We start from the raw sequence: 27,133 nt of genomic DNA, 5'->3' as shown, positions 1-27,133 counted from the left end.
CCAGCCCGGCACTTCTCCAGCCTAGCCACAACGTGCCAGGGCTGCCATGACATTTGCTCAACTTCTGGACCGAGCGGGCGGCATGGGATGCTTCCAGGTGACCAACGTGGTGCTGTTGTGTTTCCCAATGCTCCTGATGGCCGCCCACAACCTGTTGCAGAATTTTACAGCTGCTGTGCCTGGCCACCGCTGCCGGGTGGCCTTGAACAACGAGTGTGCCGATGGGAATACCACAGGGAATCCAGACTGCGCATCGCTCCTTAAGGTGTTCATCCCACAGGACAGGGACTGGCTGCCCCAGAAGTGCTGGCGTTTTGTCACCCCCCAATGGCAGTTGCTGGAGTTTAATTCAACAGGACAGGAGCCTGCAGAGGCCGAGCAAGAACCATGCCTGGACGGGTGGACATATGAAGGGCAGGTCTTCACGTCCACCATTGTAACCGAGGTAAGATGGCTGCACATTCACCGGCCTGGCGGGAGAGTGCTAGGTTTGTGCTTGATCCCCTCCAGCATCCAGGGCTGGACTACAACTCCCATCTCTCCCAGGTGGGGTGCTGAGTGCCATAGTCCAGCACTGCTGGAGATGGGGCACCAGGTTTGGCGAAACCAGTTGGGGATGATGGGAATTGTTGCTCCACTCATCTAAAGATGACTAGATTAGAAGGGTATCTGCCCAGGATGGTGAAGACGCCCCCTGTGAGGGCCTCAGCTTGGGAGAAGATTGCTGAGAAACATGGGCACTGTAGTCCCACTCATCAGTACCAGCTTGAGGGAACTTTTGTGCTAGCACAGAACTCGGCAGGCTGTTAGAAAAAGCAACCTTTTTAAATTCAAGGGCAAGTATGACAGTTTTGAATTCTGTCTCCTTCCTCGAAAAGGGAAAGAGCTACTCTCTGTAAAAGGAATGTGGTTGAACCTACCGCCACCATTTTCAGTTGAAAAGAATTAGCGTGAGGAGGTGATGGGAAAATGGTCTTTCTCTGCCTTGATTAATCACCGAAAAAGCCGGCGCGACAGCTCCAAGGTTAGAAGGACTGCCCCCCTTTGGCGGAGGGCGTCACGGAAAGGGGAGCGTTTTTGGAGACGGCTGAAAGGCTGGGAATCGAACTCAGGGCCTTTGCAACCCCAGGAGACGTTGGACCACTCCCAATGGCACTTGGGAAGCAGGGCTGTCGTTTTCCCCTGTGCCTCCCCAGTTCAATGGTTTCCCTTCGAAACTGGATGTAAAACCATAGATTTGTCTGGCTGAAAGGGGTCCCAAAGATCATCAAGCCAAACCCGCTGCAATGGGCAGGAAAAGTATTCAACCCATCCATGAGAAATGGCCTCTCCTTAAAGCCTACGCAGGTGGAGAGCCCCTCGCCTCTGCAGAAGAAAACCCAGTCTGTTGCAACTTCTGCCTATGATTTCTGGTCCTGTATCATCTTCGCCACCTTGTCAGACGTGTTCTAACCTGTCAATGTCCTTCTGGAAATGGGATGGCCAGGAATGTCCACAGCCCCCAGCTGTGGTCTCACCAGGCCAGAGAGAGAGGAATCAGGTCTCCTCATGTCTTGGTCCGATGCTTCTTCTGAACTTCATGGGCCCTTTCAGCAGCTTTCTCCCCCTGATGGCTCATGTCAGCTTGTGGTCAATGACTGTACTGTTCATGGTGATTTTTCCATTCTTCTCACCCTCCTGCAGTGGGACCTGGTGTGTGATTTCCGGAGCCTCCAGCAACTGGCCCAGTCCATCTACATGGCCGGCGTGCTGGTGGGGGCAATCATCTTCGGCGGCCTCTCTGACAAGTAAGAAGTGGGTCTTTATCCACGGGTCTGACTCGGGTCGAAAGAGATTCTTTTGACCATAATTAGAAGGTTGGTAGATGTAACCATGGATCCTTCAAACACGGTTGCCTGATCTGAAGGACGTTAGCCGTGTTTCATAAACTCGGAGTGCAGGATTTTAAGCACACGACACTCAGCAATGCCTTTGTGGAGCTCCTGAGATTTCCACCACTTAATAAAAGACTTTGAGCAGTGAGAACAAATTCAGCATTCAGAGTGGCCTGTTTATTGTCAAAAATAAGAAGATCTTCCGTCAACAAGAGGATATTGATTGGCATGAAATTTTCCATTGCTAATATATATATATTTACAGAGGAAAATGGGGGAACACCATTCCAGCTGAAATCTAACAGTGCAGAACAGAGATCCCATTATTATTTTGCCATTTCCCCCCCTCCCAGAAATCTACCCCTATCTATTTGATTGGCTGGCCAATTTGCATAATAAGCTTAACTGAGTTAATGTGGGGAAACTATCTTGGGATCAGCAAAAAGAGGTTAATTTTCCCAATTGACCACTACTTTTATCCCTAAAGAGCTCCCTAAAGTCGTTGGAGGGGTAACTGGCTGCCCCCCAAAATAAGGGAACGCTGTACCATATGACCCATTGCCACATTCCCTAGGCTGAGTTCGCTCTGCAGTCCGGTGAAAACAACTTGATATCAGATCTGCCGGTTACTAAAACCAGAAAACAGATGGAGATTAGGCCCCCCCACACTTGAAATAGAAAGAGAAGGTTCTCCAGCATACATGGGGAAGAAAAAGAGGTGGAAAAACATGAAATTTGAGTTCATGATAAACAGGACTTCCTTTTGACACGCAGCAGTCCCTGGAATGCTTTCAGAAGAGGCTCTTCACTTCTCGGCAATAAATTTTTTAGCTGGAAGTCCTGCTAGGCACGCAGAAAGTTCTCTGAACACAGCGACTGTACAGGTAGTCCTCACTTAACAACCATTTGTTTAGTGACAGTTCGGACTTATGACGGGGTTGGAAAAAACAACTTACGACCAGTTCTCACACATATGACCGTCGCAGCATCCCCACGGTCATGTGACCACGATTTGGGCGCTTGGCAACCTGTTCGCATTTATGGCCGTCGCAGCATCCCATGGACACGTGATCATCACTTTTTACCTTCCCAGCTGGCTTCTGGCAAGCAAAATCTAGGGGGAACCATGTGATTCATTTAATGACCACGTGGTTCGCTTAAGACCCACGGTGATTCGCTTAACAGCCGCTGCAAAAAAGGTAACATTGGGTTGGATTCGCTTAGCAACTGACATTCCTGTCCCAGTTGTGGTCATTAAGTGAGGACTACCTGTATTCAGAGGCAGCTTGTTGTGTGAACCCAGCTAACCTGTAGCATCTGTATCCATCCGTGCTTTCATAACATCTCCTGTTGCAGAACAGATGTTTTCCTCCGCTCCTTGATTCTTCTTCCGGCCAACCCCCTGCATGCAATTTTCACAGTCACACCCACACACCGGGCTCAGACGGGTTCTTCCTTGTTGTAGATTCGGCCGCAAGGCTTTGCTTCTCTGGTCGTGCTTCCAGATGGCCGTTTCGGGATCCTGCACGGCGTTCATCCCCAGCTTCACCGCTTACTGCGTCTTTCGCTTCCTGACTGGAATGGCTGTTTCCGGGGTTGGCCTGAACTGCGTGTCACTGTGTGAGTTCTCCCCCTCCAGCCACTCCAAATCGGGTCGGATTCCTTCCTGCCCAGCGGCGCACTCGGCCTTTGGGAGAAGCAGGAGAAAAGGCAGTGTGTTGAGCTTTCGATGCCAGTGTCCCAAGACAATCTAAAACCCACAACGTAAATTAGACCAGTGTTTCTCAACCTTGGCAGCTTGAAGATGGGTGGACTTCAACTCCCAGAATTCCCCAGCCAGCCAGGCTGGCTGGGGAATTCTGGGAGTTGAAGTCCTCCCATCTTCAAGCTGCCAAGGGTGAGAAACACTGAGTTAGACACTTGTATAATTTCCATTAAAATGGCAGAATGCTGATTTGGGAGGTTTTGGCTGGTATTGATATAATATCATCAATAGCTTCAGGACATCCATCTTCTCCTCTTTGCCTTGACCCATCAATTGCTAATCCCTGATGGCCTCCTAGGGTTATGGAGATCTGGTATCAGCCCCATTGCTTTTTTCCTTCCGTGGCACCTCTGAGGTTGCAGTGAAGGGAAGGCATGCATTGGGGTGTTGCTGATCCACAGCCCTCCAGTGAGATCTGGGCCCTCAGCAGGTGCCCCATGGATTCTCGCATCTTCTTTTTCTCCGTTGAGTTGAGCAATTCCAGAGAAAGAAGATGGCTTCCGCTAATTCACAGATTTCATTGATTGATTACATGCCATCAAGTCTAGTCCCCGATTTAAGACCACAGTTTGGACCAGAACTTCAGTCACTAAGCAAGGTGGTTGTTAAGTGAGTTGTGCCCAATTTTAAGACCCTTTTTGCCACGGTCGTTAAGCACATCACATGGTTGTTAAGCAAATCAGGCTTCCCCCATTGACTTTGCTTGTTGGAAGCTGGCCAGGAAGGTCACAAATGGTGATCGCTTGACCCTGGGATGCCGCAACTGTCATAAATACATGCTGTTTGCCAAGTACCTGAATTTTGATCACGTGACTATGGGGAAGCCGTGATGGTGATAAGTGCAAGGACTGGTCATAAGTCACTTTTTTCAGCACTGTCGTAACTTTGAACGGTCACTAAACGAACAGTCATAAGTCGAGGACTACCTGTAGATCAATTTTCTCTATGACAATCTGTCCCTCACCTGGTCCCATGGTGCACCCACTGCCACTGTAACTGAGTCCATCCCCCTCGCTGCTGGTCATCCTCTTCCCTTTCCTTCCACCCTTCCCAGCATCACAGCCTTCTCCAGTCTTCGCATAATGTGTCCGAAGTAGAATAATCGAAGCCTGAATTCACAGATCATCTTGCTTTTCCAGCTGTGGAGTGGACGCCGATGCGCTTTCGAGCCATGGTCAGCATGGTGACTGGGTATAGCTACAGCATCGGACAATTTCTTCTTGCGGGCGTGGCATACGCCATCCGGGACTGGCGTTGGCTTCAGTTGGCCGTGTCCGTCCCATACTTTGCCTTCTTCCTGTACGGCTGGTAGGTGGCACTGATTCCCACCCTTTGCAATGGAAGACGCTGCGGCGGCTTAGCGGTGAGCCCCTGCCCTGAAGGGCTTCCATTAGGCAAAGAGAGACAGGAGAAAATTCAGAGGAGTCTGGAGCTGCTGCGGAAAGAGGAACATGTCTTGAGAGGCAGATAAAGAAGGCCAAGTTGCTTTAAGGATGTCAGCTAGAAGCCGGGATGAAATTGTGCCAATAATGACATCATTGCACAAATGGTGATGTCAGACATGTGACATCACTTCTCGTCTCTTCCTCCCTGTGCAGATTCCTATCAGTTTCTCCCTTGAAGGACAAATCCTGTTATCACTCTGCTTTGCTTCTCTTTTCACATGTTGTTGTAACTCAGATATGTCCTAACTTTGGGGCTGGGGCGGCGGGGGGGTGAAAGACACCCATAGCCGTCACAGGACATTTGGAAGAACTAATTCCCAAAAGAGGTGGGTCCCCGACAACAAATGGACATGAAATTTGATTGACTCAAAGTTCAGTGGAAATGGGAGAGCCAGGGTGGGGTGGCAGTGAAGGGGCCGGACTTCAACCTGAGAGCCTCGGGTTCGAGTCCAGCCTAAGCCATGGAGACTCCCTGGAGGACTTTGAGCCAGCCCCTCCCTCTCAGCCCCAGGGGCAGGGTGGTTCAACGGGGAAGATGCTGGGCTAGGAACGGGGTGATTTGGGTTCAAGCTGCCCCTCAAACACAGAAGCTCCCTGGGGGACTTTGGGTCAGTCTCAAATCCCAACCTACCTTACAGGATTGTTGTAATGGGGAAAATTAAAGGTCCCCCTGTTCGGGAGGAGATGGGTGGTGATAGAAATGTGAACAATCAATCAATCAATAGTAGGAGGAGATCGCTCTAATAAAAAATGCTCCATTCCATCTGATTTCTGCCCAGAGTTGCCCTTTGAGTGAGATGGGCAGTGATGAAATTTGAAATATAAATAAATAAAATAAAATCACCCCCCCTGCATTTCAGACAATTTCCCCTTCCGTCCCCCTATGGCTGTATTTGGGTAAATCAGGTTACTAAACAGATCCCTTTTCTGGATTTGCACAAGGTGCTAAACCATCCACAGACCAGGATAACCCTTAACCCAGGATAGAACAAACCGAGGACGTACCCCTTAGGATTTTCACCGACCAGATCCGGTGTGTTGTGTGAGTCCAGCCAACCCCCCCCCCCTGCAGCTTTCAGACCCACAGAGGGCTCCACCTGAGGCTTTGAGGAAGAGGCCACAGCTTGAGCCTCCCTGCTGAAACAGGCAGCTGTTCAACAGGGAAAGTACATCCAGCTTCACCAGCTGAGCTTCTGTTTTCCCTGCAGACCTTAAAGGCACAGAAAAAAGGAAAAACAGGAGAGAATAAGAGAAGGCTGGGGGTTGAGGATTGAGAGTCATAGTGGGAAAAAAAGGTGCTGGATCCCCAGTGGCCACCAGGAGGCGCTTCTCTCCATCAAATTTGCTGGCTTCCCACCCATCCCCCCTTTTCCTTCCACCCCTCTGTCTTCACCGCCCTCCCATTTTCTTTTGTGCAGGTGGTTCACCGAGTCCGCCCGCTGGTATGCCACAGCGGGCAAACTCGATCAGGCGCTGAAAGAGCTGCAGAAAGTTGCTCGGATGAATGGGCAGAAGGATTGCCAAGAACAGCTCAGCCTTGAGGTACAAATCCCCAAAAACGACACAGCTGGGTTGCTCTTCTGTCAGCCATGCAGAAAATGCTTGCCCTTTCTTTCTTCTGGATGCATTTTCAAATTCCCACTTGAGCCTTCCACCCAGGGATCTCCTGGTGGTCTCCCATCCGTGCTTAGCTTAGGAGCCCAGACGAAGTCCGCTAGGAGCAGAATATGCAGAAATTCTGACTTAATAAATCCTTTCCTCCTATACCCTGGCATTTCTGCTCTAGAAAAGAATCCCCATCAGATGAAGAATTGTACAATCATCGATAACTTAATCTGTGCAAGTTGCAGCAAGGGCTCTTTGGGGCACCTTAAAAAAAGCACCCTCTCTTTTGTCTATTTTTGCAGGTGTTGAAAGCCAGCCTCCAGAAAGAGAGCCCTTTGGCCCATGCCAAGTTCCCGGTGGCTGATTTGGTGCGCACACCATCACTGCGCCGAGTCACCGTCTGCCTTTGCTTTGTCTGGTGAGCGAGGTAGAAGGAAAGAGAAATGGGTCAAAAGCAAAGCAGAACTTTAACTCTCCTTTGCTCAGGGACTAGGCAGCCAGTCTGAGATTCTTGCATGATAGCTAAATGGGCACGTCGGGAGGGTGCCAATTGCACCAAATCTGACTCAGCCTTTGGAATCCATTTGGAACATTGAATTAGCTCATTTGGTCTCCCATCTCCGCTTGGAAAATGGGCTTTTGCGCTGCGGCCACCCAGCTCAACCAGATCCAGATCCTGCCACGTCGACTCAGAGGCCCAGATTCAAGTCCACAGGTGTTGTTGCGTTTCTCTCACACACACACACCACAGTTGCATGGCTGTGGATGGATTTGTGCAGTTCAAGCTTCACAACTTCTCTTCCCCTGCAAAAGAGGCTTCTGTTTTTCCACTTTATTCCCAGGGCAGGAAAATTGACTAGGTTTTAGGGTTTAAGCTTCCTTTAGGGGAAACGATGGCCGATGGTGTGTTCTTGTCTACACCTGTCCATGCCTTCGCAGTCTGCAAATTCCTCCTGGGTTCTCCCCTTGGGATTGCAGATTGCTGGAAAGAGGGCAGGGCAAGGAAAGGTTAAACATTCACAGACCTTCCCACCCCCCAGCTGTCTGTAAGTAAGAATTTCCATTGACTTCCTTTCCTACAAGGAATTTCAAAAGCCGAAATGATGGCATGGGAGGGAGAGAAATCCTCAGCACCACATGAGTTTTAATTTCTTTAATCCGTTGGCCACTCCAGGTTCTCCACCAGCTTCGCCTATTATGGTCTGGCGATGGACCTGCAGAATTTTGGGGTCAGTATCTACCTCATCCAGGTGATCTTCGGAGCAGTGGACATTCCTGCAAAGTTGGTGGCTTTCCTTGTGATCTGCTATTTGGGCCGTCGGATCACTCAGGCGTTGAGCCTCATCTTAGCCGGATTATCCATCGCGGGCAATATCTTTGTGTCCCATGGTAAGTTTCTGGGAACGGATTGGCCGATGGTTTCATTTGTGCAAACCAAAATTACTTTTCAATTATATTTCTTCTTGGACTCTACTCCCTTGAGAATCATACGTCGAGGATCTTCGTCTCCCAGACTTCCCTGGATTAACAGAAAAAGCGTATTTACTTCTTGGCGCTTATTTTCTTTGTTGTGGGTATATGCCATCTTTCCATCAAGAAGTTATTGACCATGTTTCCAGTTTTATTTTCACAACAACCCTGTGTGGTAGGCCAGGCTGAGGAATCACTGGCCTGAACTTGCCTGGTGGGAGTCTGACCTGCATGTGCCTAGTTCTAGCTACTACTTCTGAAACAATGAAACACGGCAGGCTGAAAATGGCCTGGAATTATTATGGCAAATATCCTTGGCTAGATTCACACCCAACGAGCTAACCCTGACATCTCAATCACAAATCACAACATAACTTTGGCTATAATATCAGGGCTGCAACTCACTTGATGACCAGCAGATGGCATCCAAGTGCCACAGAAAACTGGGTTTGGCTGCCATCTAGTGTCTGTCTGCCTTTGCGCAACCTAAATCTGAAAGCTATTATATTTCTTTCAAGCAGCTGATTTATTTCAATGGCTTTATATAGTTCAATCAATTTATATAGTTGCAACTGGGCAGCTAGCATGGGATTAAAATTCAAAATGATATATTTGGTCACATGTCCAAATCCAGAAGACATATTCTGGCTTTATGGGATGCCCTGATTGACCCAACATGCTCAAATAAGGGGTGAGTTTCCACGAGTCACTAAGCCACAAAACACACACCCCGGTTTGAGCCTCGCCTTGTGAGCTGTGCAAACCTGGCCCTTGTAGAGCTCCCAGTGCAAGCTCTCGCACTTTGCTGGGGTCCAAAAAAGATGAGGAAGAGATGAAAGAGTCCCTGTGCATGTGTCAAGCGCATCGCTCCTATTCAGCGCTTCCCCCCCAAAACAGGTAAGAAGAGAAGGATCTTCTTGGCATCCTGTTTCCCATAAACGGGGACCAGATGCTTCCACAAAATCTACTTAGGGTCTTCCAGCAGCCAAGTTTGTGTTGAAACCCCCCCTTGCAATTTCTCAATCTGCCCTTGAGAAAGAGGCTCCTCCCCTCCTCCTCCTCCTCCCCCTCCTCCCCTGCTCCCCCTCCCCCTCCTCCTCCTCCCCCTCCTCCCCTCCTCCCCTTCCTCCCCCTCCTCCTCCTCCCCCTCCTCCCCTCCTCTTCCTCCCCCTCCTCCCCTCCTCCTCCTCTCCTCCCTCCTCCCTCCTCCTCTTCTTCTTCTCAGGGAGCCTGAGAATTGCTTTCCAATTTCTCTGGGCCTTCCTTGGTGCTTCTGGGGTGGTGTGCTTCTCACTTCTTTCCATCCCTTTGTAACATCCCAGTCTCTCCGTCCTCCCCCTCCTAGAAACCCCCCTAGGATCCCTGAGCCTCCTTTCTTTCATAGCTTTGGGTGCAAATTTGGAAGGAACAGCTCTTCCTTAGGAGCCCCATAGGGGCTTCCAAAGTAAGAGGAAGTCAGGTGCTGGACTAGAACTCACCTTCACCACCAGGCCAAAGTGACATTACAGCAACACCCACTGAGTTTCTAACCTTCTCTAGATATGCAGATCCTCCAGACCGTCTTTGCTGTGTTTGGGAAAGGATGTTTAGGAGCATCTTTCAACTGTGTCTTCTTATACACTGGAGAGCTCTACCCTACAGTGATCAGGTACCACCAGCTATACCCTGAGATAATGTTAGAAACAGCCCCAAAGGCTGGATTGCCTCTGAACACATAGAGTGACTTTTGCTACAGCACAACCATGGAACTAGAGGGAAGGGAATCGCTCACCTCCTCTCTCTCCAAGCAGGCCGTACTACAACTCCCAAGTGCCCTGGACAGCTGCAAGGGCTGCTGGGAGTTGTAGTTCAGCCGCATCCAGGAAGCTGAGTTCCCCCCTACCCTGCTGTCAGCCTTCCCAGGTAGACCAGACAGGAACCACAACTGGATGAGCTAATTCTACTTTATTGCAAGGCTACATTATTGCAGGTCTGAAAGTACAATTCTCCCCCATCTCCTTTTTTTTAATCCATTCAATCGTGTCCAATTCTTGGAGACTGCCTGGACAAGTCCCTGCAGTTTTCTTGGCAAGGTTTTTCAGAAGTGGTTTGCCATTGCCTTCTTCCTAGGGCTGAGAGCGTCTCCTTTACAGCCTGAGAAACGAGGGAGGGTCCCTTCTGAGCTTCTTGCCCCATCCATTATGCAGCTGCAGGCTAAGCCATCTCTTATCTGACCATTCCCTTGGCAGCACCTCCTGGCCCAGTCTCCCAAGGTCTTTCCCACATACCATGACATCTGCTGAATGACAAAACAAAGGATTAGGCATAACTTAATTCTTTCCTCTGTTGCATGCCAGGCAAACTGGGATGGGCCTTGGTAACACCATGGCACGTGTCGGGGGGATTGTGGCCCCCCTGGTGAAGATGACCAGTGAGTATTCCCCATCCCTTCCCCTTTTCATCTATGCCATGGCCCCCATCATCTCCGGGATGGCAGCCTGTTTCCTTCCTGAGACCCTAGATGCGCCGTTACCAGATACAGTTGAAGATGTGGAGAGCAGGTCAGTCACAAACAAATTCTGCTGTTCCCCTTTTTGTTTGTTTAGCTGCATCTAGCAAATTCTTTTTAGATTACGATAGTGGGAGGGGAGATGGAAATGGAGATGGGAAGGAACTGACTGAGGAGACATTTGGGGTCAAGCTTATCGAAAGCCACGTTTTTGAATCAATAACCCAGGATCAATAACCTTTGGCCCTTGATCTAGTTTAATGCAGTGGCTCTCTAATTTCAAAAGTGAGGGATAATTCAGAAAACTGTATTCTCAAGGGCTCCCGGTAGCTGTGATTTCCTGTGTTTCCTATACTTTCTCAGGATCCCATTTAGGGGGCCCTGAAGAATTGTGGTAAAATTGTGACTTCACACAATTCCCAGTGTCCTGGGGATCCTAGTCACTAAGATTTCAATGACATGTTGGCACATCTGAATTGAAACTAGATCTGGTACACTCCTGAAACCGGCTAGCTCATATTTTTTATTACTCTGAAAGAACATAAGCAGACCAAGTGGATCACTTGAACTGCCCGTTTGATGATCCACTGCATTTAAAACTTTCTTCCTCTTTTAATAAACCCACCGCTGATATTATTACTGAAACTGTAGCATCCTGCTCCACCCCATCTGATTTTGTCCATCTTAGGAACATGGAGAAACAGAAGAGGAAAAGCCACAGAAAAGACGAGGTCTGTCATCGAGGCACAGTTCTCCTGGACATGAGACAAATTGGAGAGGTGGAAAAGGATTCCAGGCTACCAGAAAACACAGAAAATAGAGACACAGGAGGAACTGAGATGGAAGCTTGCTCTGATATCCCCCAAGGAGCCATCACGATTTCCAGTGTGTTATGATAATATTGTTAAACTCAATAATAGTCATTAAAAACCTTCCTGCTTTCTTATGGCATATCCAAATTGAGGCATTTCCTAATATTCTAAATAAGGGTGGGCAACCTATGAATGCTGAACTGCACTCAGCCCAGAGTTTTGTTTCAAAATCTGTCTGCTTTTGGTATGAACAATTGGTCCCTCTTCCTTGCTGGGGAGGGGAAAAGAAGAAAGAAAAAAAGGGGCAATTAATGTCAGCTGGCAACGGGCACCTAGGAATCCAGCTTGAGCATCGAAGTGATAAAATGCTTTAATTTATTAAAAAAAAAAAAGCCAAGTGAGTAGAATCTATAACACAGGATGCCCAAATAAACAGACAACATTTTGGCTTAAAGTGATGGTCTGCTTCTTACAACAGCTTGAGATGACAATTGGGTTCCACACCACCATCAACCACCCAACCTCCATTTTTACCTAGATTGACACGTATGAACCCAGTCCTGATTCCTTTCACAGGTTTTCTTTGGAGAGGTAAATCCAGTTAAAATTTGGGAAGTTACCCAACAGAAATATAGCAACGTGCACAAACATCTCAATTAGCAGGATTGAAGGGGGGGCTGAATAATTGACCCCTGTTTGGAATGAAAACCAAAACAGGGGCTATCTCATGAAAAAGACTTTATGTGTGCAAATATGTTTACAATCCTACTGGGGTGGCTGCTGCTACAGGTCGTCCTCGACTTACGACCACAATTGGGACCGGAACTTCTGTTGCTAAGTGAGGTGGTCATTAAGTGAGTCACACCCAATTGTATGACCTTTTGCTGTGGTTGTTAAGTGAATCACATGGTTGTTAAGAGAATCCAGCTTCCCCCATTGACTTGGCTGGTTGGAAGCCGGCTGGGAAGGCCGCAAATGGCGATCACGTGTCCCTGGGACTCTGCAATGCTTGTAAGTGCGAAAACTGGTCACAAGTCACTTTTTTCAGCACCGTTGTAACTCTGAACTGTTGCTAAATGAATGGTTGTAAGTCAAGGACTACCTGTATTAGAAAAGCAGCTATCAGCTGTTCATGCTATATAATAAGCTAACTATACAGTGACGGAGTTGCCCCACCATATTTAACTGGGTCAATAGAAGGGGGGAGGTTAGTGTGTTGTGGGAACACTAAAAAAGTATTAATTGACCCAGACAACTAATTCCGAGAGAGCTCGGTTTTCAACCATGTCACAGAAACACCAACAAGTGCCTCATTTGTCCTACCCAGTCCTCCAAGACAACGACCTGGAGGGAACGAGAGGCAGAGGAAAGAGGCCTGTCTATCCATTGTAGAACTCTGTGGCCAGGCGTGGCAGCAGAGAACACACCTCCCAAGCTTGGATTGGCTGCAATCATCAAAGCATGCCTACTTCTCTCCGTGTTGGCCAATAGGGAAAAGGCTAGTGATATAAAGAAGGCTGGGCAGTGTTATCTGCATTTCTTGGAGGAAGCTTGTAGAGGGTTTATACTGCTGTAAATGGAGGCTTTAGACCAGCGTTTCTCAACCTTGGCCGCTTGAAGATGTGTGGACTTCAACTCCCAGAATTCCCTAGCCAGCCATGCTGGGGAATTCTGGGAGTTGAAGTCCACACATCTTCAAGCGGCCAAGGTTGAGAAACGCTGCTTTAGACCCAGTTTGTATAGTTGTACGCTACTGAAACAGACCAGAAATTTGACTGGGTTAGCAACTAACCTGGTTATATTCTGGAACCTTGAGCATAAGTGAAGGCAACAACAACAACATCTGGTGAAGACACTGAAAAGCAACAAGTGAACATTTTTGCCAAGAATGAAACATCCCTGAAGAAGTTTTATTCCTCATCTGATACGCCTGAAAATTTTGGGCAAAAGAAAAGGGGTTTCTGTATTTTGTCGGAGTTTAGATATCAAGACAGTCCGTTTGGGGCGATGCAAAGGAGAGAAAATCTGCTCTGAACTGCTGATTTGGTTTGATCCAGGCTTCCAGACTGGTTCAGAGAAGAAGTGTCTGTGCATGTGCAGAAGCCCCCAAATTGGCAGTACCAAAGTTCAAGGATGGGACTCAACTCACCCGTCTGATTCACAAAGCATTCCGGCTTGGAGAACTGATTGAACGGCTTTGAAATCCAAACATCCAGCCAAATCTCCTTCTCCGGGGGGGGGGGGGGGGGGAGAATTATCGCACATTATCTTGACAGCATTCTGCGCGACAGATAAGCTTGGAAAAGCACTGATGGCCTTATACTTCGGCATTTGTTTAACCAGGATGACACTGGATTGTCTGTCCATGCAATTTTTGCTAGTTAATTGTTCACCCGCTTCAGGAACGAGTTTGAGTAACTAAGTTAAAAACAAAAACAAAAAACCAAGGCTATAACATCTCGGCACCAAAATGGGGATTATCGGTTTCAGAAACCTCCGCTATCTTTCCGGTGCCGTCCCCTCCCCTTTGCCCCAGACGGGACCAGCCAATTTTTGCAGCTTCAGAGTTCCCCCTCCCACTGCGCTGAAGGAATTTAATGGAAAAAATTGCCCCCCTTTGTCATCTCTGGGGCATGGGGTTGACAACAGCTCGGATTTCCTCCTTGCTAAGCGTGTGAGCACAGGACAAGGAACAAAAAGTCCCACTTCTGTTAGCCAAGGCTGCTCTGCCAGCTCTCCTTTCTTTTCTACACCCCCCACCCCGCCTCATATTCGTTCCCCACAGCCTCCTGCTCCCAATTTAATGAATGGCTGTATTTTCTGCTTTTTCCTTTCCTGTCCAGCTAATCCTTCAAAACCTCCTTAGAACCTTGACCCCAATGATTAGGACTTGCATAATTCCAACCCAGAAGGAAAGTTGGGCCCCTCCACACCGTTTTGCAACTTCTTTGCCCCAGCATCCCCAAGATCGGAGCAAACACTGAGGCGCCCTCCAACCCCACACACATGGTTTTTGGTGTTCCTCACAGAGCAAGAGGGGGGGAAAATCGCCTTGCCCGCCTGGGGGTGCAGGGCTCAGCCTCGCACACCAGGCTGCCACCACGGCGTGTTTTTAATTCCTCCACCCGTGTGGCCCCCCGAGCAATGTTTTCAGCTGCCGCCAAGTGGGGTGGGGAATAACTTTCCAGGATGCTGAGCCTGAATTAGGAAGAGGAAAGATTTTCCTCCGATGCCAGAAAAAAAGGCTGGATGGGGCTGGCATGATTTCCAGAGAAGCTGGCCTTGAACATTCACCAACTGCTAACTGGAAACCTTGGTCTCCACTTTCCAATCCTTCTCCTTTTTGGCCATGACGTTCGCCGAGCTTCTGGATCAGATTGGGGGCATGGGCCGCTTCCAGATTCTTCAGCTGGCCTTGTTGGTGACCCCGGTTTTATTGACTGCCAGCCATAATCTCCTCCAGAATTTTTCAGCTGGGATACCAGATCATCACTGCCGGATCAGGCTACTGAACAACGGCACCCACCACCAGGCTAACTGGACTCAAATGCCGACCAGCGAGGAAGATCTCTGGTGGATTCCCAAAGATGCCAGCGGCCAACCTGAGAAATGCCGCCGTTTTGTGGCGACCCAGGGGCATCTGCTCAACACCAGCACTGTCAGCGGCAATGAGACCAGGGTGGCGACGGAGCCGTGTAAGGACGGGTGGATCTACGACCGAAGCATTTTCATTAATACCATCATCACGGAGGTGAGAGCGTGGAGGGGGTGAAATGGAGGCTGGATCGGGATTCCGTCAAGGTTTAAAACCCAAATTTTAAACCCAGTGGGGTCCTGCGAAAAGCCAGGCTCCAAAGCTTTGAGGTTAGCCGTGCTACAGATCTTGTTTGGCATGCTCCAATCTACCCCAAACGCTGGAAGATGACCGATTGCATCCTCAGAAATTAATCTGCTTTTTGAACCTTCTTGAATTTCTTTGGATGGGCCTCCAAAATGCATGAAAAAGAAGCTTCCGCAGGTGGAGGTGACCCCAATTTGGGGGGGAAAAGAATCAACTTTTGCAAGGAATATTAAGACTAGGCTTGTGAAAGTCAAGGCTCTTGCAGAAATTTCCCCTTCTCCCCATGCTAAGAAGACCTAGCCAAAATTATCTTGGGGTGTATGTATTTAAGAAATTGGGGGCTTTATTCACCAGTCCTCCTGTTCTTTTTCTAGTCAGTTGGAGCCATTACAAAAAACCAATACTTTTCAATATGTGTTCGGTCTCAGAGCTAAATGAGAAGGGAGTAGGGATCATCTAACATCTTAAATAGGATGCAAGGAGAGAGGTCAGAATCAACCCTTTATGCCAGTGTTTCTCAACCATGGCAGCTTGAAGATGTGTGGACTTCAACTCCCAGAATTCCGTAGCCAGCCATGCTGGGGAATTCTGGGAGTTGAAGTCCACACACCTCCAAGCTGCCAAGGTTGAGAAACACTGCTCTATGCTGTTTCTTCCACTTCCTATTGTATAGATATGATTGCCTTTTTGGTAGCTGTTTCTTCACGGCTCTTCTTACTTTGGATCCGTGCAATTGTTGGGAAGCACCAGGAGTTCTTTGGGATGGTGGCAGCTGGCAAATCTAAGACATCAATAATTCACCAAGTTGACACCCCCCAGGGCCATCTTGATTTTTTTGATTTGCTGGATTTATATCCTACCTTTGGCTCAGGAGCTCAAGCATGCTGTCCTTCCATTTTGCCCTGGAACAAGAACCCCGAAAAGGAGGTTGGACTGAGAGGGAGGGGCTGGCCGAAAGACACCCAAGGGCAGTGTTTCTCAACCTCAGCAACTGGAAGACGTGTGGACTTCAACTCCCAGAATTCCCCCACCTGGCCTGCAGTGATCTGCTTAACGACCACCACAAAAACAGTCATAAAATCGGGTCGATTTGCTTAATGCCCGCTTTGCTTAGCAACTGAAATTCTGGTCCCATTTGTGGTTGTTAAGCGAGGACTTCCTGTACCTGTAGGAGCTTCTGTCTCCCTCCCTCTCTTCTCCCTCTGTTTTCCCTTCCACCAGTGGGACCTGGTTTGCAACCGGAAGACACGGAGACAGATGGCCCAGTCCATTTACATGGGAGGAGTTCTTGCTGGGGCTCTTCTCTTTGGAAGCCTAGCAGACAGGTGGGTGTTTATAACCAGAGCCATTTGTTGGGGCAAACACAGGAGACTGGGGAAAGCAATGGTGATAGATTCATATCCCACTCCTGCCACCAATCTCACCTGTCTAGGCTAGCGGAAGTTACTCTCTTGGCCTCAGCCCTCCCACCCTGCCCCAAATAAGAATGATTGTGGCCTTTCAGAAAAAAAGAGAGAGAGAGGCCTGTCTTCCAGGTTCTAAATAAGAAACTAGTTCTCATTGTGTATTTTTTTTTAGATTTTTTTATCCCAACTTTATTATTTTTGATAAATAACTCAAGGCAGGGAACACACCTAATACTCCTTCCTCCTTAGGCTTTCATGCCTAAGGTGGGACTCAAACTCACAGTCTCCTGGTTTCTAGCCTGTTGCCTTAACCACTAGACCAGTGTTTCTTAACCTCAGCAACTTTAAGATGCGTGGACTTCAATTCCCAGAAGCTATGCTGGCTGGGGAATTCTGGGAGTTGAAGTCCACTCTTCTTAAAGTTGCTGGGGTTGAGAAAAACTGCCCTAGACCAAAGTGATGCAACGGAGATGAATACTGTACGGCTGCTATATTCAGTACGCTGGTGTCTGTAACTCCTGAAGAAAGGAGAATCACAACCATGGATTTATGCAGAATTTTGTGCTGTAGGTTTGGCCGCAAAGCAATTTTAACTTGGTCCTACCTCCAGATGGCCGTCTCGGGTGTATGCACAGCTTTTGCTCCAAATTTTGCAGCATACTGTGTGTTCCGCTTCCTGGTTGGAATGGCGCTTTCTGGGATTGTCCTGAACTGCATGACTTTAGGTAAGACACAAAGGTGCTGGTCAAGCCAAGCCAGCTAGAGATCTCGGGTGAAGACCCAGGTGGGTGGGATGGCAGAAGTAAGACATTTCATAGCATTCTGGCATTTCAAAGCCTACGTTTAGAATTTCTGGACTTTTTCAAACTTGGCAGCCCATTCCCTAAATCACCTTCTTTCTTCTTCTGAGTCTAAGGTGGTAAGAATCCCGCAAAGTTGGGCCATGTGGATATTTCAGAGCATAATTCATAAAAACCCGTCATTTACATTCTGCAGAACTAAGCTGGTTGCTGACTCTCAGAAGTGACACTTCTCCCCGGTGTAGAAATGCGGCTGCGGTAAAGCTGTGCCTGTTGGATTTTGGCCTGGCAGGCCGCCATTGGGAACAAATAACTTGCTACGAGGGACGCAAAAGGGGATTTTGCACGCTTGCACTTTTGCGCATTCCTGGCCCCATTAGCAATGTTTTGCCCTCAGCGTGTTGTGGACCTGTCCAAATATTTATCTCTGCAGTGTGGCATACCTGACGGTTAATTTGATTAATGCCCACTGGGAGGAACAGGGCACATGATATGCAGAGAGTGCAGTCATATGCTGGGGAGAGAATATAATATTCACTCAGTCACATGGAAGCAACTGATGCAAACAGCCTCATTGCATCTCAGGTTGCCAGGCAAGAAAGGACAACATGGGGTGCCGTTGCACTCTCCCATTACTCAGAAATCAGTAAAAAGACTTTTTTCATGATTTGGAGGAAAGTATTATCACCCGCCACTAAACAGTAAGAAGAAGCTTAATATTGGGGTAGAGGAGCATGGGGTTGGAAGTCAGTTGGCAACCGACTTGCAAATCAGCTGCCATGCTTTTCATTGATCTGGGTAAGCTAGTAAGACTAATGCCCATGCCTTCTTCTTTTCTTCCCCCCTTCAATTAGTCCTGGAGTGGGTGCCCACCAATGTCCGCACCATTGCTGGCACCTTGGTAGGGTATTCTGCCACTGTTGGGCAAATAATTCTTCCTGGTCTGGCTTACGGGCTCCCAGATTGGCGCCAGCTGCAGTTCACCGCCTCAATGCCGTTCTTCGCCTTCTTCATATACTCGTGGTGAGCAGGTAGCATCCCCATGTAGATCATTCCTAAGATCCTTATTTTCCGCCGGATGGGCAATGCGATTCCCACCGATGCCAGCCCAGCTTTCTATAAGCGTCGGTGGGCTCCCTGAGATTTTTTTTTTTCCTTTTAAAAAACTTGAAACGTTATTTTAAAAAATCCTCCAGATCTTGCCAGGAGCAACAACTTCTGCCAGCTTTCAGGAACCTTGCAGCGGCTTGTGCAAAATCGTCAGTCAGAGTGCCAAAATTTGGGGAGTGGGATTGGGTGGTGCTTTTGTAAGTTTTCAAAATGGGGTAAGGGCCTCCTAGACGGTTATACAAGGAAGGGCAGCCCGTTGTTTCCAGACCATTTTGCCAGAGAGACAAAATAGTGTTAGCTGATTTATGTTTATTAAACAGGGACCAGGCCAGGGAACTGATTAGGTAGCTCCTTCTGGATCTACAATTGCAGCTTAATTTGGCTATCATTATCTATCATCTATCTATCTATATCTAGCTAGCTAGCTATCGTATCTGTATCTGTATCTGTCTATCATCTATTTATCTATCATCCATCTATTTCTCTATATCTCTAGCTAGTTAGCTATCATATCTCTATCTATCTACCTATCTATCATCTCTATCTATGTATCTAGCTAGCTATCTATCATATCTGTATCATCTCTCTCTATCCCCATCTATCATCTCTATACAGTACAATACATGTCTATCTATCTAGACAGCTATCTCTATCTGCATCCCTTCTATCATCTCTATCTTATCTGTATATCTCTTTCTACCTGTATATCTATCCATCTCCATCCCCTTATGTTTCTATATCTGTCTGAGAGACAGTAGGTATCCACATATTTAGAAGGACATATTTTTTCTCTTCCTCCCTTTCATCAATCCTGTTCTGGGGTGACTTAGATAGCAGAAAGCAAGGAATGTCCCCACTGATGGCCATGGGGAATGACAGTCCCTTCCTTGAGCGTCACTGGAAAAGAGAAGTGGGAACTTGCTCCCCCATGATCTGACGTATCTTTTAAATCCATCTTTTACATAAAGGGCAGCATTAAATGCAGTGCTGTATGTAATGGGTGCATGTGAATGATCTCCAATCCAAGGTGAATTGACAATTAGATTCAGATTCCATTAGACCCAAACTGTCGGGACCATTCTGAAAACTGAATCGATCAGTTGCTTCAAATCAAATCTGCAAATTGGGCCAGTTTGATAAGTTGATTTGAGTTTTTGTTTAAAAAAACAACAACAGGGGAGAAGTCTTGGGAAAACAGTTTGTTTGGGGGATTTCTCAAAGCACTGTCAGAATATAGCTTTGAATCAAAGCTTCCTACAGGCATAGTAGTTAAGACATCATTCTTCCTGGATCCCTGGCAACCGCTATTGATTATTCTGGGATGGATGATGTACACTGTCTTGAGTTGTGTGCTGAGTAGAGCAGCTATTAAATTGGATAAATGAATAATCTACCGTAGAATGCTGTTTCTGGCTAAAGAGGCTAGCCTCTCCAAACTTATGAGGCTGGGCTCTTTGGCACAGGTGGTTTGCAGAATCGGCCCGGTGGCTGGTGCTTTCTGGCAAAGCAGAGCAGGCTGTCGATGTTTTGAAGAAGGTGGCTCAGCTTAACGGGAAGAAAGACGAAGGACAGAAACTCAACACCGAGGTATGAAGGCTAGATCAAAGCCAATGCAGATGAGCGAGGTCAGGCATCGTCAATTCTGATCTGATGGTTGGAACTGGGTCTGTGATTCACTGTTTTGAATGGTGTCTTTTAAAAATGGGAGGCTTCTGATCATCAGTTTGAAAGAAGGCCGTTTGGGGCTTGACAGTTCAGCCTGAGTCGCTGATCCGGTTTCAGAAAGGAGATTCATTTTGGAGAGACAGCTGGTTCCTCTTTCCTACCTTCTGTGGGATCTACAGAACTTGACGTTGTTTGAGAAACCCAGCTGAATTTCTCCTGGGGATGTTTCTGAGCCAACTTCTTCATGGTAGGGGGTGGAAGGGGCCGCTTCTTCAAAAGAAATCCAGAAAGTCAGTTCCATTTTGCCAAAGGAGATGGAACATCGGAAGAAAGTGAAAAAACTCAAGAGAGTCACTCTTGGTGACCCTCATTTGTCCTCTTCGTTTGGGTGGCAGGTCTTGAAATCCAGCATGCAGAAGGAAATGATGCTGGCACAGTCATCCTACACCTTCGCCACTTTGGCCCGTACCCCCACGGTGCGCCGGATCTCCTGCTGCATTTCCAGTGTTTGGTACGCTTTGATGGGGCACCCTTCCTTCCCTAAAGAGCACGCTCTCGGAGCAACCATGAGGACTAGAAACTTTGGGGCAGACCTCCACAAGCCTCAAAGACTTGGGGTGGTCTCCAGGCCAGACCTTCAGCCTACCTCTTCCCCGGTTTTAGGTTTGCAACCAGTTTCTCTTACTACGGCCTGGCCATGGACCTCCAGCATTTTGGCTTCAGCATCTACCTCATCCAGGTGGCCTTTGGCTCCATCGACATCCCTGCCAAGCTGGGATCTGCCATTGGCATGAGTTACATCGGAAGGAGGACCACACAAGCTTCATCCGTTATCTTGGCTGGGCTGGCCATCCTGGTCAATATCTTGGTGCCCCCAGGTGAACCATCCGGAGTCATGCGGGTGCTGAGGGGCAGCTGTCTTTATGCCCCTATGCTCAGCATTAATCTCCTGGCCTGAACGAGGCCAGGTCAGAAAGTGTAATGGTATGTGGGAAAGACCTTGGGAGGCAGGGGGGAAGAGATGCTGCCTATTGAATGGCCAGATAAGAGAGGGCATAGCCCGCAGCTGCATAATGGGTGGGGCAAGAGGCTCAGAAGGGACCCTCCCTAACTTACCAGGCTGTAAAAAGAGATGGTGGGAGATTTGTACTTCCAGACTTGCAAGATTGATGTCAGCCTTCCCAGGTAGACCAGACAGATGAGCTAGTTCTACTTTATTGTAAGGCTGTAGTACATTGACAGAATCTTGCAAGTCTGAAAGTGCAAATCTCCCCGTCTCCCGTACAGCCCTAGAAACTGGGAGGGTCTCTTCTGAGCCTCTTGCCCCACCCATTATGCAGCTGCGGGCTATGCCTTCTCTTATCCGACCGTTCCCTAGACATCATCTCTTCTTCCCCACCCCATCTCCCAAGGTCATTCCCACATACCATTACAGAAAGAAAGCATACTATAGAATAAATTCTTTTTCACAAATGTCTTCCTCCATTGCGGTTTGGGAAGGAGGAACTTATTTAGCTGGCCTCGGCATGGGACCTTCTCTCATTTCACAGCATGACAGTGGCATCTGCGGGGTGGGTGGGTCCAAAAAGTCAAGATGGCAGCTGCCACCAAAGTCCCACCCCTTTTTGCAAAACGTGGGTGGCGTTAGGTGATTGTTCCAGAGCAAAAGCTAAAATAAAAAAAGCACCGTTAAACCAGGGTAAATCTTGTTAAATCTAGGTTGAGGCTTACCTTAAAAGTTAGTTGTGGCTCCCACCTTACAACAGAAGGAAATTATCTCATGATTTTTGACAATGCCTCTAGGGGCCTCTTAACAGCTCACAGGCCCAAGGTCACCTGCCCCTTCTTTTTAAAGAACCAGAGTTTTCTTTAAAAACAGGCATGGAAATAAATATGGAATGCCTTTTAGCGTGGGCTGTCTTAACATTCCTCTTTTCATCTCTGTTCTTCCCCCCCAAAGATTTACGAACACTGAGAACTTTCTTGGCAGTGCTTGGCAAAGGCTGCCTTGCTTCATCTTTCAACTGTCTCTACCTGTATACAGGAGAACTCTACCCCACAGTGATCAGGTAATCAGGTGATCAGGTAATCAGTTCCAGCTCCTCAAAGGCTTTTAAACCTTTGTCTGGTTTTCAAACGTTTCATAACAGGTGTCTTCCCCTTCTCCGCCTTTGGAAGCATTAGTAAAATTCTATCTACCCTTAGACATCTTGCCAAATTAATCAAATGGCCAAATTAATCTCTCTTTGGGTCAAGATTGTGTTATCACGCACCTGGTGCAGACCCAGGCGTGGGAAATGAGCAAAACTCAATCTCTGAAATGTGAATTCAAGGCAGGGGGTGAGATTTGAATCCAGAACCAGGAACAAGAAGCTGTTTTCCTTCCAATACCTTGAGCCTGCAGGCTGGTTGAAAAACTGTGTTTAATTTGCACATTTCTATCCTACCCTGCTTAGGGTAGCCCACTCTGAGATGCCTTAATGGTCAGTGACATCAACTGAAATAACTTGATACTAGATTTTTTTTTTTTTAAATCACAAATCCCAAGCAGAGGGTGGCAAAAAAAATGGTACTTTAATTGTTCTTTGCCAGCAAGGAACTGACTGGAAACAGGATGCAGCTAATTTCTCTGATGGTAATTGCCAGCAGAAAACGGGCAAGCTGCTGGCTTGTTTTCTGCCAGCAAGCAAGAAACAAGATATGCTTTCAAGGCATTTGAGCATACGCAGGGATGTCACTCCGCAAGCCCAACCCCATGGTGTCATCACAATGTGATGCACGGTGACATCATTGCAAGGCAGGGCTGGCCATAACTTGACCCACTTTGCTAGAGACATCCTGGCCTGCTCTAAAGCATCTAATTCTGATGTTAATGTGAAAGAAGTAGCATCATATTAAATAAGTGGGGCATCATCACATGGTGCTGGTGCATGGTGTTCCTTTCATTCAGAATTAAGTAAGGTTTAGAGCTGTAATTGTCCTGACAAGCAGGAACCACACTGAGATGAGGAACAGGTCTCTAGTGTTTTATTACTGCTACAGTAGACAGAAAATCCCAACAAACTGAAGAAGCGTGGGAAAACCCACAGATAAACCCCAAAACTCAAGGCGGGTCTGGGTTTCTTTGAATGACAGTTCAAAGTCTCTAAACTACGCATGCATTTTCCCCCCTGGATAGGGCCCCCCCCTGCTCACCATCAGTGCTCATGACAGTAATGCTATGTGAGAAAGACCTTGGGAGACGGGGCAAAGAGACCCTGCCAAGGGAATGGTCAGATAAGAGGTGGCTGAGCCCACAGCTGCGTAATGGGAGGAGAAAGAGGCTCAGGAGGGACCCTCCCTAGTTTCTCGGGCTGTAAGGGAGACAGGGGGAGATTTGTACTTTCAGACTTGCAAGATTGATGTCAGCCTTGCAAGGGAGACCAGACAAGGAACACAACTGGATGAGCTAATTCTAATTTATTGTAAGGCTACATTAACAGAATCTTGCAAGTCTGAAAGTCCAATTCTTCCCCCGCCCACCTGTCTCTTACAGCTTGAAAAACGAGGGAGGGTCCCTTCTGAGCCTCTTTCTCTGCCCATTACGCAGCTGCAGGCCATGCCCTCTCTTACCTGACTGTTCCCTTGGCGGCGTCTCTTCACCGTGTCTCTCAAGGTGATTCTCAGACATCATTACAAGAGCTAAACTGAGTTCAATCAAATGTCAGCTTGGCTTGGTGGCCCTCCCACTTTGCCAAGTGCTTTATCGGCAGAGCATTGCGAAGTTTATCCTTGACCCAGCGGGTTGTGCACCCTTGCACCCCACAGCATTAGGTCTGGATAAGTGTACAAAGGGAAGTCACCATAGCAAGCAAAGATCAGATACCCATGAAATGCCAGGGGGGGAAAATGCAAGCGTCCTTTTTTGTTTAACCATACTGTGGTTTCTATCCTTTAAAGGTTATTTCTTACCGTTGCAGACAAACTGGGATGGGGCTAGGAAGCACCCTGGCTCGCGTGGGTGGCATCGTGGCACCCATGATAAAAATGACAGGAGAATATTGTCCCTACCTCCCGTCGCTCATCTACGGGACAGCACCCATCCTCTCTGGAGTGGCCGCTGTCTTCCTGCCTGAAACACTCAATGTGCCCCTTCCAGATACAATAGAAGAAGTGGAAGGGAGGTGAGTTCCCTGCACACTCGGAAAAGCCAGGGAAAGGAACGTGTGAAAACAACGAAGCTCCCTGGAGGACTTTGGGCCAGTCCCTCCCTCTCAGCCCAAGCGACAGGGTGGTTCAGGGCTGAAGGTGCTGGACTGTCACCCTTCCCAGGTGGGCCAGACAGGAAACACAGCCAGATGAGCTAATTCTACTTTACTGTAAGGCCACGTTAACAGAATCTTGCAAGTCTGAAAGCCCAATTCTCCCACCGCCCACCGTCTCCTTTACAGCCCGAGAAACGAGGGAGGGTCCCTTCTGAGCCTCTTTCTCCTCCCATTATGCAGCTGCAGGCTCAGCCACCTCTTATCTGACCATTCCCTAGGCAGCATCTCTTTGCCCCGTCTCCCAAGGTCTTTCCCACATCCCATTACATCTGAGGTCAGCCTTCCCAGGTGGACCAGACAGGAAACATGACCAGATGAGCTAATTCTACTTCATTGAATCTACTTCCATGGTCTTTCCCACATACCATTAAATAGTCTAGGAGTGGGGAGACCCAGGTTCAAGTCTCCTTCCTCCTCAGAGACTCACTTTGGGGCATTCACCCGCTTTTGTTCCACAGTCAAAGGGTTGTTGATGCAATGAAAATGTGAGAAAGGGATGATAAATCAGGCATGAAGGTGGTACGGTGCTGAAGGTGCTGGATGGGCAGGGAGGAGACCCAGGTTCTAGTCCGTCCTTAGCCACGGAAGCTCCCTTGGTAGTTTGGGGCTGGCAGCTCTTGCTCAGCGTGGCTCTACCTCTCGGGGTTGTTGTAGGAAAAAACAGGAGCAGAGAGCGTTCGATCTGCTACCTGGAGAAACGCCTCCACCAGCCCGATTTTCAAGACCCAAACACCAAACCATTCATATATTTTCGTTGAGGAACATCTACAAATCTTCCCCCCCCTGCCCCCACTTAAAAGTAGGGGAATATAAATATTGAAAGTTTTAATTGGGCTCTTTCTTCCATTTCATTTAATACAGAAATTCTTAACGGGGTGGAGGCGATATGGGCCTTTCCCCTCCAGACTGTTCAGAAGTCCGTAGTTCAGGGATATCTTAATTTGGGGCAACATACTTAACCTCACTTGATACTCGATCTTCACTGAGTTCGGAAAGCCCACTTTCACATCATGTTGGAAGAACAGAGAGAACCCCTTTTTCTTTACCAGGACATCTTCTCCAAATTCTTTTTTTTCCACTCCAAGATCTAATGATGATTCTTCCCTCTCAATGTTGTCTTTGAGCTCTACTCATTTTAGGCTCGTTAATCAGACCCACCCAAACTTCTTGGATCTTGGGGCCAGCTTAAGGAACACCTTGAAGGATTTTGCAGAATTCAGCAGGCATCAAACGGGTGGGAGCTCTTCTACCCCACCATTTCTCATGGAGGACCCATTCAGCTCAGCCCTCGCTAAAGATATCTTTAAAAAGAAGAAAAACATGGACTACGAAATACAGAATCTAAATCTCCATTGATGTGGCCTGAGAACTTCCAAAAGTTCCCTCCAAATTAGAAATTTTTATAGGGCAGAAAGAGATGTGATTCATATATGGTGAAACCATCTCATCCCCTGTAAAATACCTCCTTCCATTCAAATGGGACCCCTGGTGACTTCATGAACACAGCTATGGTGTTTTCTGGGCAACAGTACAGAAGGAGTGTTATTGTCTTGGGGGAATATTTTTTAAGTGCCCCAGCCCAGCCTCCAGATTTGGGATACCCTGGTGGTCTCCTATCCCATCATTATCCAGGCCTGATCTTGCTTGACTGTTCAAAACCCTCTTAGGTTGACCAAGTGCTGCAAACTTGCTGAGTTGGGATTTTTTTTTTTTTGCAATTCAATTGGAATGTAAATCAAATCCATGCTGTTTTCTCTCCTGGCCCTGCTCTCTCCCTTTTGAAAGACAACTGTTGGGTTACCTCTCAGCTCAGAAAAATGAGACATAATGGCTTAATTTCTGCAGATTTCCTCCAAAAACGAACAAAAAGGGGACTTCCAGATCCGTAGCAGCAGCATCATGAGTTTCCTTGCAATTTTCTGCTTGTTTTTAAATCCTCCAGAACAACCCCAGAGCAACAGTCCCCCATTCAGAGCCAAGAACCAGTTTTGCTCCAGAAAGTGGGCCAAGGGAGAATGCCGGATGGTGAAATTTGCTGAAACGGGGAAACGAGGAACAGACAGTCTACTGGAAACCACTGCAGCCAACACCTTGAATTTTCTTTCATTCTTTCTTTCGGCTGGAGGTGGGAGTTCGAGATTAAGAAAAAAAAATCAACCAAATAAATGAATAAGAACTGAAGATTGTAGTCATTCCTCCCTGATATTTTGAAGCCAAAGACATCCACAAATAGCTTATGCCAGTGTTCCTCAACTTTAAGATATGTGGACTTCAACTCCCAGAATTCCCCAGCCAGCATTAAGGTTGGGTCAAGCACTGACTCGTTCACACATCACACTAAAAGGTGATGTTAGAATTCTGAACAAACCAGAGTTGGGTAGATTTGCTCAATCCAAGATTAAACCAATCATATGATAGCTTTTGCACAATGAACTTCAAAACCCTAGATAAGAAAATATGTATCCCGCTCCAGCCAAGCCAAGAAAACATACGCTGGTTCCCATAACATATGAAGACAATGGTTGGGGTGGAGGGGGGGTGTCTTACA

General features: G+C 47.7%; 3 protein-coding genes across 4 annotated transcripts in view; 2 read left to right on the top strand and 1 right to left on the bottom strand.

Moving 5' to 3' along the window:
- The window catches only part of CAPN1 (calpain 1), a 242,784-nt gene that overhangs the window by 93,057 nt on the left and 122,594 nt on the right, over positions 1-27,133 (bottom strand). The window lies entirely within an intron of this gene.
- On the top strand, positions 47-11,591 carry LOC134506748 (solute carrier family 22 member 6-A-like). Its single transcript, XM_063317065.1, has 10 exons — positions 47-445; positions 1,684-1,787; positions 3,340-3,494; positions 4,779-4,947; positions 6,503-6,626; positions 6,992-7,107; positions 7,864-8,078; positions 9,699-9,807; positions 10,496-10,699; positions 11,336-11,591. The coding sequence occupies exons 1-10, from the start codon at positions 47-49 to the stop codon at positions 11,541-11,543; spliced, it is 1,803 nt and encodes a 600-aa protein (XP_063173135.1). The 3' UTR covers positions 11,544-11,591.
- On the top strand, positions 14,593-26,664 carry SLC22A6 (solute carrier family 22 member 6). 2 transcript variants are annotated; one of them, XM_063317067.1, is made up of 10 exons: positions 14,593-15,210; positions 16,522-16,625; positions 17,277-17,431; positions 18,361-18,529; positions 20,080-20,203; positions 20,677-20,792; positions 20,945-21,159; positions 22,242-22,350; positions 24,241-24,444; positions 26,528-26,664. In XM_063317067.1, exons 1-10 carry the CDS (start codon positions 14,809-14,811, stop codon positions 26,622-26,624), a joined length of 1,695 nt encoding a protein of 564 aa, XP_063173137.1. In that variant the 5' UTR covers positions 14,593-14,808; the 3' UTR covers positions 26,625-26,664. The 2 variants fall into 2 exon arrangements, with proteins under 2 accessions (XP_063173137.1, XP_063173136.1); XM_063317066.1 differs by lacking the exon at positions 26,528-26,664 and having other exon boundaries at positions 24,241-24,493.

The sequence above is a fragment of the Candoia aspera genome, chromosome 17 (genome assembly GCF_035149785.1).
Source record: "Candoia aspera isolate rCanAsp1 chromosome 17, rCanAsp1.hap2, whole genome shotgun sequence".
NCBI lineage: Eukaryota > Metazoa > Chordata > Lepidosauria > Squamata > Boidae > Candoia > Candoia aspera.
The sequence above is the reverse complement of the archived record's forward strand: the minus strand, read 5'-3'. Positions and strand labels throughout refer to the sequence as shown.

What these genes read in the sequence shown, in the direction of transcription:
- LOC134506748 (XM_063317065.1), top strand. Translation starts at nt 47, where the DNA reads ATGACATTTGCTCAACTTCTGGACCGAGCGGGCGGCATGGGATGCTTC. An exon ending in CGTCCACCATTGTAACCGAG is followed by an intron (nt 446 to 1,683) that starts GTAAGATGGCTG and finishes ACCCTCCTGCAG; the next exon opens with TGGGACCTGGTGTGTGATTT. An exon ending in AAGAACAGCTCAGCCTTGAG is followed by an intron (nt 6,627 to 6,991) that starts GTACAAATCCCC and finishes CTATTTTTGCAG; the next exon opens with GTGTTGAAAGCCAGCCTCCA.
- SLC22A6 (XM_063317067.1), top strand. Translation starts at nt 14,809, where the DNA reads ATGACGTTCGCCGAGCTTCTGGATCAGATTGGGGGCATGGGCCGCTTC. An exon ending in TTTGGAAGCCTAGCAGACAG is followed by an intron (nt 16,626 to 17,276) that starts GTGGGTGTTTAT and finishes TTTGTGCTGTAG; the next exon opens with GTTTGGCCGCAAAGCAATTT. An exon ending in CAATATCTTGGTGCCCCCAG is followed by an intron (nt 21,160 to 22,241) that starts GTGAACCATCCG and finishes TCCCCCCCAAAG; the next exon opens with ATTTACGAACACTGAGAACT.